The 16,088-nt window shown below is 42.0% G+C and overlaps 1 protein-coding gene across 1 annotated transcript in view; it reads left to right on the top strand.

Annotated features, from left to right (window-relative positions):
- Nucleotides 1–15,658, top strand: part of Sesn3 (sestrin 3) — a 68,893-nt gene extending 53,235 nt beyond the window's left edge. The window contains exons 7-10 of the mRNA XM_075966811.1: nt 3,761–3,879; nt 4,550–4,740; nt 6,552–6,696; nt 8,291–15,658. Of these exons, the coding sequence (XP_075822926.1) occupies nt 3,761–3,879; nt 4,550–4,740; nt 6,552–6,696; nt 8,291–8,377 (542 nt within the window). The 3' untranslated portion in view covers nt 8,378–15,658. The remainder of the gene's footprint in view (nt 1–3,760; nt 3,880–4,549; nt 4,741–6,551; nt 6,697–8,290) is intronic.
- The last annotated feature ends 430 nt before the right edge of the window (nt 15,659–16,088 follow it).

The raw sequence follows: 16,088 nt of genomic DNA, 5'->3' as shown, positions 1-16,088 counted from the left end.
ATACTGCAGCGGGGGAGCCTTGCTGGTGTGTTAATACTGTAGTGGGGAGCCTTGCTGGTGTGTTAATACTGCGGTGGGGAGCCTTGTTGGTGTGTTAATACTGCAGCGGGGGAGCCTTGCTGGTGTGTTAATACTGCAGCGGGAGAACATTCCTGGTGTGTTAATACTGCGGTGGGGAGCCTTGCTGGTGTGTTAATACTGTAGTGGGGAGTTTGCTGGTGTGTTAATACTGCAGCGGGGGAGCCTTGCTGGTGTGTTAATACTGTAGTGGGGAGCCTTGCTGGTGTGTTAATACTGCGGTGGGGAGCCTTGTTGGTGTGTTAATACTGCAGTGGGGGGAGCCTTGTTGGTGTGTTAATACTGCAGTGGGGAGTTTGCTGGTGTGTTAATACTGCAGCGGGAGAACATTCCTGGTGTGTTAATACTGCAGTGGGGAGTTTGTTGGTCTGTTGTAATACTACAGTGGGGGAGCCTGCTGGTGTGTTAATACTGCAGCGGGAGAATGTTTATGGTGTGTAAATGCTGCAGTAGGGAACCTTGCTGGTAGAGCACTGTTTGAAAAGACAGACAGTGCTATTAGAGTTAATATCTATGTACTCTAATATTTCTATTTCTTTATGATCACCGGAGCTTGTAAGATATAAATACTTTACTTCTTTATGTTGTTTTGAAATAATAGAAATATCTTTTAGGTTGCAAGTAGACTTGTCCTTTTTTTTTTCTTTTCAAGACAGGCTTTCTCTGCATGACCCTGAATTTGCTCTATAGACCAAGCTAACCTTGAACTCAGAAACCTGCATTTGGAGTGCTGGGGTTAAAAGTGTATGCCACCACACCTGGCTCCAAGTAGACTTCTTGAACCCTTACACAGACTACTTGAAAATAATTTTTAACTAAAAAATATTGAACCTATTAGCATTTTTAACTAAAATAAAAGCAAAACAAACAAACAAAAAACCCAAGAAAATTATGTGTGTGTATGTGTGTATGTATATAAAATGCTGTTTCCTTTTAGAACACACTTAAATATTTGTTTAGATAAAATCCGAAATAATTTCAGGCTGTTGATCACTAGAGTAGTATTTTTAATCCTTCAAGGTAAATCTAGAAAGAATAGTGTCAGTCAGTTCTTTGTGACTCTTACACACACAAAAATGGTCAGTCCAGCTAGTGCAGAGCTGCTGGATTAGGCATCAGCCTGTGATTGGCTGGACCATTAGACATCAGCCTGTGATTGCCTGGCTTATTAGACATCAGCCTGTGATTGGATGGGCTATTAGACATCAGCCTGTGATTGGATGGGCTATTAGACATCAGCCTGTGATTGGATGGACTATTAGACATCAGCCTGTGATTGGCTGGACTATTAGACATCAGCCTATGATTGGCTGACCTATTAGACATCAGCCTGTGATTGGATGGGCTATTAGACATCAGCCTGTGATTGGCTGGACTATTAGACATCAGCCTGTGATTGGCTGGACTATTAGACATCAGCCTGTGATTGCCTGGCCTATTAGACATCAGCCTGTGATTGGCTGGCCCCATTGCTTTGGATCTGTGGTAACACAAATCCAGGAAGACACCAAGGTCCTACAGTCACTTTTGAGGGAACCCTAACCACCTAAACACCTCACAGGAGGCTCCACCTCCTACAGGTCCAGCCTGTCCCATGTGGACATTGGAAGAACACTTAAGACCCAAGTGGAGAAAACTGTAAACAGTCAAGGTACCTTCGTACATCCTTTTATATGGACAGATTGCTGAGAAAACAGCTCTTGTCTGCTGCTAATTCTAAGTTATAAGGTTTTTTTGGGGGCCCACTTTGATATGGTTAGTTAACTATTTTGAAATTAGAATGTTTAAAATTGTAATTTAAAATTAGAATGTTTAAAATGAGCAAAACAATGACTAGTATCAAAGACAAAGGGAGTCCTGTGACAGACAAGTTGAGTGTTAGCCTTTGCAAATGAATCCAGTGGCCCAGGGGCTATGGAAGCTGACAGTTCAGTGCCACAGATATTCTTGGTTGGATTTTGTCATTTGTTTATGGTGTGATGGGTGGATGAAAGAGAAGCATGACTTCTTTGAGTCAAGAGCTGGTGCTTTGAAAACCATTGCTGTACTAACATTCTTTGAATGGAGCCTGGACGGTAGGCAAATCAGAGGTTATGAGTTCATATTATAAATAAAGGTCATCTTACAGGGTTTTCATCGTAGAGGAAAACTACTTAAAAGCTTTAGATGGCACTGGGACAGAGCTCCTGGGTGGAGTATTTGCCCCATCCCCACCCCGTATACACAAGGCCTAGTGCTAGAGAAAGTGGAGAAAAGAAAAGATAAGAAAGGAAAGCTACAGATCAGAACAGACTAATAGTTATTTCTTAAGTGGATTTTTCTTTGTAATATAACGAATTAAGGAAAACTGTGGCTGCTGGGGTTGTGGCATCACCTGCCATGCAAGAAGTGCTCAGCAGGTGTCAGTTTCCTCTTGGCCTGAGCAAGGGTGAGAATTCAGTGCCATGTGTTCAACGTTATGGAGTCTGGGAATCTGATCTTCTCTGCTGTTCTCATGCATCCTGAAATGAGCCAATGGCCACAACTTAAAGATAAAAAGGAGACTTTTTCTTATTAGAATTTTTATGTATAGTCTTTCAGAAGAATTTGTATGATTGTTTCTCAAACTCCTAAAAATTTACCCAGATGAGAATTATTTTTTTATTAAAGACCAAACTAATTTAACACAAATTAGTTACAAAGAACTCAATCATCACATAGAAACTACTTTTTTTATTTTGAGAACGATGTGTTCATTTATGGAATAAAAAAAAAAGTTTGTTTATTCCCTATTAAATAGTTGAAATCATGAAGAGGGTGGAGTAATTACAAAGACACTAACTAATCTAAAACACAGTGAGTTGGAAGAAAATTGTTTTCAGCTTAAAATAATATGCACTAAGCATTTATAGTTTCTCAGTAGTGGGTTTTCACCAGTGAGCATGCTGAATCTATTGTAGATAGTAATGTTGCCTCCCTGACGTCCCTGCGCTCTGGGGCAGTGCCCTGACCACAGCGAGCATGCTGAGCCTATTGTGGGTGGCAGTGTTGCCTCCCTGGCCTCCCTGCACTCTGGGACATGGCCCTGACACAGCCTCAGCACCATGGGAGTGTTCTGCTCCCATGTGCATGCTCAGGCTTGGGAGAGGGTATTCACCAACTGCACAGAGAAGCTAGCCAGACACCCAGAGGCCACTTCTCTTGGGACTCCATGCCTCATGTCTTGACTGGCTTTGCCTCCTGGAAGCTAACAGCGAACTAGAGTGAAGGGATTTTTGCTGTTAAATATAATCAGATATAATTTTAAAGATCTGTCTTCAAACTCAGTCATTGTTTCTCTTGTCTCTTCTCTTTCCCCATATCCCATGTTATCCCCTTGAAGAGATCAAACAAGCTTTAAATCTTAGATTCATAAGCCTTATCTTTTATTTCTAAATTAGTAAATATGACATAGTGATCTTTTGCTGTAGTTGCTTAAATATTTCAATTTAGTTGGTTTTCTTCCTGCATACTATAATTAAATCCTATCACCCAATATTTGGTAAGGAAATTGTACTTAGAACTTCACTAACCAGTATTTTATGTGCTATATGCCAAGTAGTCAACACTGTCACTTTTGAAAACCTAAAAAATGGAGGGAACTGGGGTTCAGGCTCATTATCTTAGCTGTGTAAGTATCCTGAATGCCGTTATTGCCCCTTAGATTTCGAAGACGACATGATCATAACAGCTGATGTTTCGCGATACATTGAAGACCCAGGTTTTGGGTATGAGGACTTCGCCAGGCGAGGAGAAGAGCATTTGCCAACATTCAGAGCCCAGGTACACAGAGCTTTTAACGTAGAGAAACTAGAGAGTTCTGCCCTTCCAAGGGGTAACTGTTGAAATATAAATAAAGCGTCTTCTAAAGTAGCCAATAGGCCTTTTGATAGGATCTTCCACCCAGTCTATCTGATGTTCCCATAGGAAGGTAATTATTTCAACATATTCGCCTTAGGAAGTCACTAGGAAACAGTTTGCTTAGTTTAGTTGCCTGCGTTATGCAGGATAGTTACGTATCTGTGTGTCATTCTTGGAGGGGCAGGGAAGAAACCAAACAATTGATGACATTTATAATAAGGCATTTTGAAATTTGACCACACCAGTCCTCCCACAGTATAATGGGACTCTGTGGGGACAGGAGATAAATTCAGACTCCTTTATGCCTGAGTAAATTTGATGGCATAGCAATAGCCAAGAACTTCTGGGTCCTTTCAGAGTGCCTGTCCAGAGGAGGTGGCCAGAGTTCATCACAAACATTCCAAGCCCTAGACCCTGTGAAACAATACCCTGTCTCTGTGCTTCACAGCCTGAACAGAAGCATGCTTGGTAAAGTTGCCATCCTAGAACTCAGTCAGAAATACCCCACGCTAGCTTTCTTCAATAGTTTTATTCATTTTAAAAATTAACAGAGAATGCCCATTTTGTAAGTGGACACTTTTTCTGCATCCAGGACTACACCTGGGAAAATCACGGCTTCTCGCTGGTGAACAGGCTTTACTCTGACATCGGGCACCTCCTGGATGAGAAGTTTCGAATGGTCTACAATCTCACCTACAACACAATGGCCACTCATGAGGATGTGGACACAACCACGCTACGCAGAGCATTGTTCAACTATGTTCACTGTATGTTTGGAATCAGGTATGTTCACTGTGCAGACAGTCTTACACATTTCTGAGTGGAAATTCAGGCATTTGTTTTATTTTTAGCCTGTTTGGGAGTACATCTTTCTGGGGTGGGGAATGCTACTTGATTTAAAAATTAATTTCATCTCAGAGATTATTTTCTTCATTTAAAGTGTTTGGAACTTAGCGAGATGACTTGGTTGGTAAAACTTGCCATAAATATGAGCATTAAGACCTGGATTCAATCCCCAGCACTTACTTAAATGCCCACTTGAACCCCAGCCCTTGGAAGGTGGGGACAGGTCCCGAGGCCTCACTGATTAGCCAGCCTTGCCTAATTGGCAAGCTCCAGGTCCTAGTAAGAGATCCTGTCTCAAAAACTACGGTAGACAGCATCTGAAGACTAAGGCTTGGCCTCTGGCTTCCACATATGTGCTTCACATGTACATGAACACATGAGTAAATTACAGATAAATAAAAAGTGTGTTGTGAATCTTGATAATGGTGCAAGCAGAGCAGTAAGACTTTATTTACTAAGGCAGGGGAGTAAACAGAATGAGATGCAGGTTTGAGAATCCTTCCTGATAGGTCAGTGTGAGGAGAAAAAGTGTCTACTCAGATAGCAATAACAAATTCAGGTCTATATGGTTGCTGTGACTTGCCTTATGAAGGAATTAGGGCACTCTGTAATTTCAATGCTGGGCTGCTCCCAAAAGCACCAAGGTGAGGTGGAGGGGTCACAAGTTAATTAACAGCCTTTAAGCTGAAGAAGTAGCTGGAGAGGATGGTAAGACCTGGAGGGAAGGAGATGGAGCGGTCTACTCGGGAAAGCTGCTTGAGCTGGGCTCTGTAGATGTCCTTATGACATTGATTTGCCAAGAGAAGTTAGGCAGTCATGAGCGAGCACATCCCCACCCCCCGAAAAAAGAGCATTACAGATTGAAACTGGGATTCAGTTTCAGTTTGTTAAGCAGTCTTTTCTGTAGTTTTAACCAAAACACCACAAAATTCCCAACAAATCAACTAATAAAGAGCACTACCAGGTCAGTATTCCTAAACTGCTCTGCCTGTACAAGGCCTGGCTTTGATCTCCATCCTTGCAAAAGAGAAAGTTAAAAAAATGCCCAACCCTAAACATGATCTCTTGCTCACATAACTTTGGATTTCGGACTATTTAGAATTTTGGTTTTAAGACTTTTCTGCTCCATTGGTCTAAAGTGTTGCCTGACTCAGGGTCTCACCCTCTGACTGAGAACACTGACCAGCTTTTACTGGCTGGCCTTACTCTTGCTCATTCAATACCTTCTACAATTTTCTAACCTGCCTGCCCCGCTGAAAATTACAGTCCAATACTCCAGTGCTGTATATCCATTTTTCTTTCCTTTTTTGCCTCTTTAGTGTTTCAAGACAGGGTTTCTCTCTGTAGTCCTTGAACTCTGATGTCCTTGAACTCACTCTGTAGGCCAGGCTGACCATGAACTCAGAGATCTACCTGGCTCTGCCTCTGGAGTGCTGGAATTAATTGTGTGCGCCACCACAATCCTGCCCATTTGTTTTTCTATGTAGTTACCACCACCTCAAAACTGTATGTTTGCTTTGTAGTGTTTTCTTTTACATCTTAATAGAGTTTAAGCTCTGTGACACTAGGGGTGGATGTTTTTCCCTCTTGTTTACTACAGAATCTCAGTGATGAGAAGGGTGTGTGACAAGCAGACATTCAGTAAATACTCCCTATGACTTACTTAATGGACTTTGCTTATGACATCATTGAATAGCAAGGCCTAAGCAGTGAGCTTGGGTTTCACATCACAGCACTGTCACTCACAGGTATGATGACTATGATTATGGGGAAGTTAACCAGTTACTTGAACGGAGCCTGAAGGTTTACATCAAGACGGTGACCTGTTACCCTGAGAGAACCACAAAGCGCATGTATGACAGCTACTGGCGGCAGTTCACACACTCAGAGAAGGTCAGTGTCATCACCAAGCAGACCTCAAGGACATTATGTTCAGCATGACAGTTTCAATCACGAAACAAGAAGGGTGGTGAATTGAGCTAGCTATTTTTTTCATATTTTATTAATCTAAAATATGTTGACTGTTGACTACATTTTAGATGTGTGCTCTTATCTGGGAAGGTGTACATCTGAGTCAGTGTTCTATTGCTGTGATAACACACGATGGAAAGCATCTTTGGGAAGAAGGTTTATCTTAGCTTTACAGCTCTGAGGTCACACAGGTCAGAGCAGGACCTGCCCAAGGGTGGCACCACCCACAGTGAGCTGGACCATCCCACATCTATTATCAACCAAGATGCCCTACAGACTTACCCACAGGCCAATCCTGTGAAGGCATTTTCTCAAGATTCCTTCTTCCCAGATGAACCTAACTTCTGTCAAGTTGACATAAAAAAGTAGCCAACATTTTAGCATCAGCCTTTGAAAGATTGGATCTAAATACCAATAAATCTACCATTCTATTAAAAAAAACCACTAAGAAGCAGTACTGGGTAGAATTGTACCCAGCCTGGAAGGCACTGCCATTTAGAAACTCTTAGTAGCCACCAGGTTACTATTCGAACCAAAGATCCTCATTGTAATTTAGTATTTTGCCATTATAGTGAAGGACATGTGAGCCAAATATATTTTTACATAAGAATATCTGTGGAGGGAGTAATATGAATTATTATTTAGATTAGAACCTAGTAAGAATTAAGAATCTTTACCAACAGTATAGCATCAGATCTGACTTTAGGTCCTAAGCCTTTAAAACATTGAATCTGTCTCCTTTATACTACTGTGTTCAAGCTGAATGTGAAAAACTCATTCTGGGATCCTAACGCTCCCCAGTGATCTGTATGGCCTTGGCAAAGTGTGTTATGGCTCCACTTTTAATAATTTTTGAAGTCCTAAGGTTAGTCATATTACCCACTTTATCTTCAGCCTTGATACATCCTTATGCTGTTTTTATATTTGCAATAGATTTTCTCCCTTTCTAGAAATCGCATATTGTCATCACGAGAGTATGCCCAACGTCATGTTTAAGTGATAGGAAGATGTGGAGTAACTCAGCTCTAGAGCAGCCATGCTCAGAAGATAGGAAGGTGTGGAGTAACTCAACATTAGAGCATTTCCTTGTAATCAATTTAGAAAGTGTAGAGGTTTTACGTCAGCCTTTCAGCTGAGAGGTTTTCCCCAGAGAGGAGCCCTGAGATTTTACCAGAATGTTTGCAAGTGGTAGGCATCTGGTGAGATCAGATAGTCACACAAACCAAGGTGAGCTTCAGCTTCACTGTAGGGCTTAAAGTTAAACCTGGAAGTATATTTTTAACCTTAATTCTTAATTTAAAATTTTAAATTCTAGGAATGTGTTTTTAATTTTATTTTAAATTTACATTTACTATCCACAAAAGCAAGTTTGAGTGTTCATCATATACACGTGCATACCCAGGCCTGTGTGTGGTATCCAAATACATAGAACCTATGCAAATGTGGTACCTGAAAACCTCTCCGCATTCTTCTCCTGTGTTGTATAGTCACTGAGCCAGTGCCGTTTGGTTTCCAGGTCCATGTGAATCTACTGCTGATGGAAGCCCGGATGCAAGCTGAGCTGCTTTACGCTCTGCGTGCCATAACTCGGCACCTGACCTGAAGCCCCACCGGGAAGGCGTCAGCATGTGTCAGGGCCTCTCACACAGGACTCGTATCAGAACTTTTTGTGACGCAGCCTCAGCAGTTATTCAGTTTCCTAGTGTCAAAGTTTAGCTGTCGAGGTTTATTGTTTCTGTTTTTGTTTTGTTATTGTTGTTAGGGTTTGATTTTGGGGGGGAGTTGTTTGTTTTGTTTGTTTGTTTTTATTTTTTTCTGGCTGTAATGTGCAATGGTGTGTTTTATATTTCTCTATGCTTAACATTGCTAACAGTTGCAAAAGTAACCCTGACGAGCACTACTTCACATTGCTTAGAGCTGGATTTGGGATCTGACATAAATCATGACCTGGTTTGTTACGGCTTCACTCAGTGCTCTGGAGTTCGTGTGTATGTGTATCACTTGTCTACTTAAAGAGCATAAGGAAAAGTGCTTGCAGTCTGCTATCAACATCCTCTACCGGAAACTGCCCACGTGTGTCCTCAGTCTGGGAAGGCTTGTGCTATTGAACCAAGCTGCTCCTGGAACACAACCTGTGCCCCAGGAGATGATCAGGCACTGTTCTGTTTTGGTTTATCTGATTTTTTTTTCTTACACTGCTATTGACAATAACGTGAAATGTGATACAGACATTGTCCATAATTTAATGTGAAATTAATTATGATGAATTCTATAGCATGCTACTGAAATGCCAAATTCAGCTACTTTCTTTGTCTTCTAAAGCAGAGGCCTCATTTTCCCACATGGCTGTCTGTGTGGCAGTGGACTTAGGCACAGTTCCTTGAGTCCTGCACCATGGTCCTCCGTCACCTCTAGTAGCTGGTGCCTGCAGTGCTGCTTACAGCTCGCACACAAATCCCAGCACACAACACTGACCAAATGTTTCTTTGCACATGCTCCTTTGCTGAGAGTTAAGGAAGGTTAGTTAATACACCCCTATTTTTCCCTGCTACAGCTTTGGAAACTATTTTACATGATTTTCGTCTTATAATACATTAAGTAATTTGTTATTCAAAGGAAAAAATGTGTTTCTGTGCTTTAATGTGATTGAGCAACAACAAAACAGTGCAATGTTTTTAAAAAATCAACTCAGCTTCCCCTATCATGTCACTACAGAAGTGTCCTTTTAAACAGAGCCATAAAGAAATGACCTTCAGATGTCTTTATTGTGCCAGGTGTTTTCCAGTTTTACCTTGCTGAGGTTGAACTGTGATTTCACTGAGCCAAAGCATTCGTTCATTCCCTGAGAAAAATGTGTTTGGACAACTGGCTACACACACACACACACACACACACACACACACACACACACACACACACACGCACACACATACACACACACTGTCATAGGGGAGAAAAGAGGCAGCCAAAATGTCACATTTTTGCGTCAGTTTGTGTTCTTTGATTAGACTGTCTTCAGAGAGCACAGCCCTGTGTGTTTCTAGCTTTAATTTGTATTGTGTTCCTGACCAGTGAAGTGCCTAGAGAGCTGCTATAGCACCAGAGGACACACCTGCACGGTTAGCGCCTTCGCTTGGTGAAAGGTGACTGCATTTTACACATACATGCTAACCTAAAACATAGCTGTCTCTAGTGAGTCATCCATGAACTCCCACAGAGCGCTCACTAAGGCTTTCCCTGTTGTGTGGGTGTACTTTTCCTCTTATGACAGAACTGTGGGCCGACGTTCCGTAGGCTGTCCTCTGCCTGCTGTCCTTTTCTGGGATGTTAGCTCCTTTACTTAGTGTTCTGTCCTGGGGAGGAGAGCAATGATGGCTGTAGACCTGTAGCACAGGTAGTTCTTCATTTTTAGACTCCAGGATCTTGCTTAACATCCTCCATGTGAGGAAAAAGTCACTAAGATTTGAAGACAGTGTGGTTCCTTTAGAGATTACTCAGAGAGCTTGTGCCAGGGTTCTGTATTGTGTTTGTTGTGTGGACTGTGTTCATTCCTTCTTTAGATGTGTATGAACCACTAGAACAGTACACAGAAGAATGGCAGACGCAGGCAGTGGCATCAATGCCCATGAGCTTTTCCAGCTTCAAGGCTTTCACATTTAGGATAGAGTTTATTATTGCGTTTTTTCGCATGTTAGAAAACAGTTTCACTTCATAGCCTCATTCTTTTGTTCAGATGAACTGAATGACAGGATGAAAATAGTTTTCCTGTATTTACTAAGAGGACGAATTCTCACAGAACCCTGAATAAGCTTTAGACCAAAAGGGAAGAAAAGGGTTAAGTAAAGTGGCCACTTACTTTTTGCTTTTGGTTTTGTGTTGCCCCAGAAATGTAAGTAGAGATTGGACTATGGAAATATTAGTGCCTTTAATAGATTTCTCGTCTAGTAAAACTTCCTTTTAGTTCAACAGACCAATCAACAATCAGGAAAATAAGTTGAGTTGGAACCGTGAATAAAAACACAGCAATGTATTTATGAGCCTCAGTGAACCAGCCTCAAAAAGTTGGTTTGTGAAGGTGGCCCCACCTCCATGCTACAGCATGCACCCCACATTCCTGGTGAAGATGCTGCAGTGAGAGTGGGCTGTCAACCGCTTTATCTAGCGCAAACTTGAAATTCCGATGCGGTTTTCCAGGGTGGCATTTTTTTCAGAGTATTGAATTTACAATGTAGTAATTTATAGTATAGCTTTTTATACTGAAATGTGATATTTTTCAAAGGAGCCATCTGACTCAATTGGTGTAATAACAGAGCCTGTGATAAGCTGAGCTACACCCGGGGCTCACATTGTGCCAAACAAGCGTGCGCGTGTGTGTGGAGAACACGTCTGGTTGTGAAGTCCTCAACTCCTTGCTCCTTGTATTAAAATCAGCCTGACAACCATGATGGGCATTCAGTTCGGAATCTCACATTTGCCAGCAGCTGCTAATTTTCAGTTTCTCAGATCACTGTCAGAAACATCAAGGAAATCAGGCTTGGTGGCACAGACCTGTAATCCCAGTACATGGAAAATGTACAAGGGGGTGGTGGTTTTGGGGATCAGCCTGGGCTATATTGTGACACCTTGTCTCAAAAATTAAAAAGAAGATAGAAATATGTACATACCCTCACACATGAAAGTGGGCCTGCTCTTTAACCCACGGGACTGTGGGAATGGCCCAGGTGCCCTGGGGCAGCCTCTCACGTGGCTTCCTCGGGCACATTCCTGCTACTCTGATGGAAAATGGCTTTTGGAGATGGACTACTTTTTAAAACAAGTTCCTTGTCTCAGTCCAATGAGTTATTTGTTGTCCCCACCCCGCCTTAGGGTGCTCTGTAAATCAGGGGTAGCTAACATGGAATCCAGGGTGTAGCCTTGGGCTTTTGAACCAGTTTTAAACCCAATTATAGCACAGCTGTACAGGGCTATTTTTAAAAGAGAAAACTCAAGATTTATATAAAAGTCATATAAAATTTGAACCAGAGCCCTATTTTGTTTGTGTTGTATCTATTAAAAATTTACATAATTCTAAGATCTAACAGATATCATCCAGGGAATTACTTTCTTTCCCACCTCAGAAAGCTTTGCTAATCCAAAATCATAGAATTTTATGCCTCACCAAAGTGAATTTACCAGCAAACAGTTATAGATTACTTCTTAAAATAGTCAACATTTCCAGTGGCAAGTATGTGCCTGTATGATGGCAAGGCTCCTTTAAACTGTAGGACAAGAACAAAGAACAAATCCAGTGGACCGTACAGATGGTATGTGCTGCAACGGGCAAATGAGGTTTTTAACTTTGCGTTGTCTCATTCTCTGTGAAACAGACCGTTTTGCATGGGATAAAAGGCATGCAAGATGATCCACATATGCAGTGCATACACTTTCTTAGTGGTACCTCACCAGCAAGCAGAAAGGTCTGGAGGGGGTGCGGATGGAACCAGTTCGAGGTGGCCATCACCCTGCACTGGTCCCGACTGTCCCTGTGCCTCTGGAGACTCAGATGCAGACTCAGTCTTTCCCCAAAGCAGGCCATAATGTAAGTGTATCCTGTCAGTCCACAGTGTGAACCCCACACATCTGCATCTTACGTCCTGCTAATTTGGCCACCAACAGCACCTGCTTAGGGAAGGCCAAGACCGGAAAAGGCCGGTATGAAGTGGGTCTGGAGTGCAAGTGTGCACCAAGGCTGAGCCCTGTGAGGAAGAAAACATTTTACAGGAACAGTTGGAACACAGAGCTGAGATTCTGGCTGTCCTTGGCACAGGCACCTGCTATATAGGTAAAAACTCACCAGCCTCCATCCACCCTTTCCTGCTTTTCTCTTCCTCCAAGTGCCTCATTCACCATCCCCAAGCCTGTCTGGGTCTTAATGCCTTTCCCAGTCACCAGCCACCTGCTGAGCTTCACCACTGCGTCTTTCTGAGTATGTCTTCCCCCATCATGAAGAATATGGCTTTTCCCCAACCCCCTCCCACCCTCTCCACCATCCATCTATATTTTTGCCTTGGACACCTTGGCAGATATATACAGCATCCAGTGTGTTCTGTCTACCCACGCTGTTCATACCCTCTTCCCCGCTGCCAAGATACCTTGCTCTCCTCTACCTCAGCCCCAAAGAGCCTATAAATTCAGAGCGCCCAGCCTTCTCATGGGTTCATTTTCTGTTGTTCAATAATACTACTCCATATTTTAAATAAATCACAAAACGTTTGCCTTCTATCAAAGTAGGAACATTTATATTTATACATGATAAAGAAATTAATCTATTTCTACCATGCAGAATTTAACATTTAGCAAGAATTCAAAGTGACTGAATTACTAGCCTAACTTGGTCTGTATTAGAGGGTGAATACTGGTAATAGTCCCCGTTGCTTAAATGCAGAGTTAAATTCTCCAACAGTCCAGAGTAACCTGTAAGTCTTCAATGGGACAGGAAATCCCTGGCAGACAAATTTGGATCATATTAGCCTATTTGCTGTGTAATGTAGATTAAAAAACAAAAAACAAATCCCACAAAACTGAGTACATGTGCATTTCACTCAATTAACTAAGCTTCTAGCCCCATTCTTCCCTGGGTGAGAGAAGAAGGAAGTGTGTTGGCTTGAGGCTTGTTCCTGCCGCTGCTCTTTGTGTGAGTCCAGATAGCATCATTAAGGAGCAGAGGTGGTATTGCTGCTGCTTCACCCACAGCCAGGCTCCTAAGAGGAGACACATGTTCACACATAGACGACTGTCTGACCCAAAGGTGAACTACCCTGTTTGGGGTGTAGATCAGATCTCTGGTAATCTTCAAGTGTTCCCATCCCAGGCGTGAGCACCCACATGCAAGACCCGATTAATGTGTTTAAGGATCCAAGAGTAAAGTTTGCTCTTAGTTAGGCAATGACCTGGTGACTTAAAATGATATGTCAAGATGTGTTCATTTAGCTTTAACTAAATTAGGACTGCACTGCCATTAGTACAGAACTGGAAGGGTAAGGAAGTGTCTGCTTCTGAATGCATGTGGAAACCGTTGAGGTGATCCAGCCTGTGCCACAAAGTAGCCCATAGAACGAGCACCCCACTTTATAGTTCACAGGACCCCAAACATTAAAAATTGAAATATCATAAATATAATTTTGGTATGTAAAATTTTGCTAAAGCTGTGTATTTCTTACTCCAAGTAATCTCTTAAAATGAATGTATCGTTTCTATGGAAAGAATGTTAGAGTCTGTGGTCTTTAGTGTTAAAATGTTGCTCATGGGTATCGCTGAGTTAAATGTACACATTATATCCAGAAGAAACCTGATTTCTTAATTGATCTTTACAAACCTTAACTGGGCTCTCCTGAGTCTGATAGAAGAACAAAAGGTAGGATGAAGGAAATGTATCAGATGAGTGGCCAAAGATTTGCCTTTTCAAAGCAGAGGCATCTCTTTCCTGAATCTCCCTGGTTTCCCACAATAAAAGCCGAGTTAAATGGTACCCTGTCCACCAAGGAAAGTGATCCGTATGTCACAGCCAGTGCAGACATTGCTTTTATATTGGATGTCTCTGCAGAGAGAGAAATTAGCATTTATTTTCTTCCTCTGTCTCGTCACATTTACTCTTTCAACCCAAAACAAGATGGATGGGAAAACAAGTGCCAGGCCACTTGGCATCTCCTTACTCATTGACCAGGGACACCCGAACCCTGTCGGGCCACCCTGGAAACATGGCCTCGCCACTTGGCTTACCTCCTTCAAACCTGAAAGAAGTGTTCCTCTCGTGGAAGAATTGGATGTAGCTTTTAACTATGAAATAGAAGTTGAACTTGAAAATTCTTCTGAGTCCTGATTGTGCAGGCCAGCTGCATAATGAATGTATACATGAAGACTGTGGCTGAATGCATGAGTCAGGTGCCAAGTTCATGACTTTCCACGTAGACATCTTCTCCTTAAGGTGTGAGTGATGTATGTAGCATGCTGTGAAGCACCTGTTCTAGTTCATAATTCATCAGTATTAATACAGAGTTACCCTTGCGTCCCTTGGTACTTTATATTCGATGTAATCAGAAGCTGTGATGTTTCACCTTCGTAGTCCTGTGCTTTGTTGCTGTAATTTTCCTTATGAAGCACTTGACTTTGGACTCATGTAAGGTGGATGAACATGATCTTGAAGACTGCTACACACACACATATACACACACACACATCGGTCTCTTACTCTACATGGTTTTAAGTTAGGATAAGCTTCTCTCTAATTTTTTATTGATGCAGTTTGCAGTTTAGGGTCTACAAGTTCACTGTCAAGTGGCAGCATCCTCTTTATAGTTTCAGCTCTGAAAATAGCAAGCTTTCTCAACGGCCACTTCACCCTTTTTTCCTGCAGAACAGACCCTGCGTGGATGCAGACGATGGTGGTTACTGATAATGCCCTCCACATGCATAGACAGTTCTGGCGATGACAGAACCCAGGAGAGCTTCTATGTATAAGTAGGCTTGATGTTTGTTCTTATGTTGCTGACTTGACAGTTCTGACTAGAGCTGACCCAAATGGGCCAGCTTGTGTGTGATACCTTTGTGCTTTAACGCTTCTCTTCTCGTTCTGCTGTTGTTGGTTTTGTTTTTTGAGAGATGGGTAATATTATTTGAACAGATAAAGAAGGAACGGTTAGTGAATCAAGACAAACACATCTGAAATAAAGGAACTGTGTATTAACCTGTTAACAATTCATAACTGCACTTTTTATGACATTTTGAAAATCTATTTATAGGTACAGAACAATGGGTTTTGTTAAACTGTATCACGTTTATACCTGCAGAATTTATTTCATTGTTATTAGTAGGAATTTTATTGGTTCAATAAAATTGGCAAAACTGATCCCGCCTTCTTTCATTACTTACAGTGAAGAATATTCTCGCCTCAATTTGCATCTGCCTGGTGACTGAAGCATGTGCTCTGGGAATTGTGAGGTTGTTGGGAATCACTGTCCTCCTCAGCAGTCTCGAGTCTTGCTTTTTTTATCTCTTGATCGGGAGCATAAGTTGTTCAGAACGTAGAACTACTGTTACTTTTAAAGGGTGGACTCAGAAAGGGCAAGTCAGTGTTACCTAGTGTGTCCTATTGCCAGTATCGTTAGAATGGGGAAGCAGTGCTGAACACGGGGCCAGAACTAGTTAAAACCTAAGTTGTCATATTCTGGTATCTTTGGGGTATCGGGAGTAATCTAATTTCTATGGGTTCTGATTTTCACACACAGCATGAGAGAAGTACCTATCTGAAACATTTTTTGGTGAATCAAGTGGTATGC

Source organism: Microtus pennsylvanicus, chromosome 3, assembly GCF_037038515.1.
Source record: "Microtus pennsylvanicus isolate mMicPen1 chromosome 3, mMicPen1.hap1, whole genome shotgun sequence".
Classification (NCBI taxonomy): Eukaryota; Metazoa; Chordata; class Mammalia; order Rodentia; family Cricetidae; genus Microtus; species Microtus pennsylvanicus.
The sequence above is the reverse complement of the archived record's forward strand: the minus strand, read 5'-3'. Positions and strand labels throughout refer to the sequence as shown.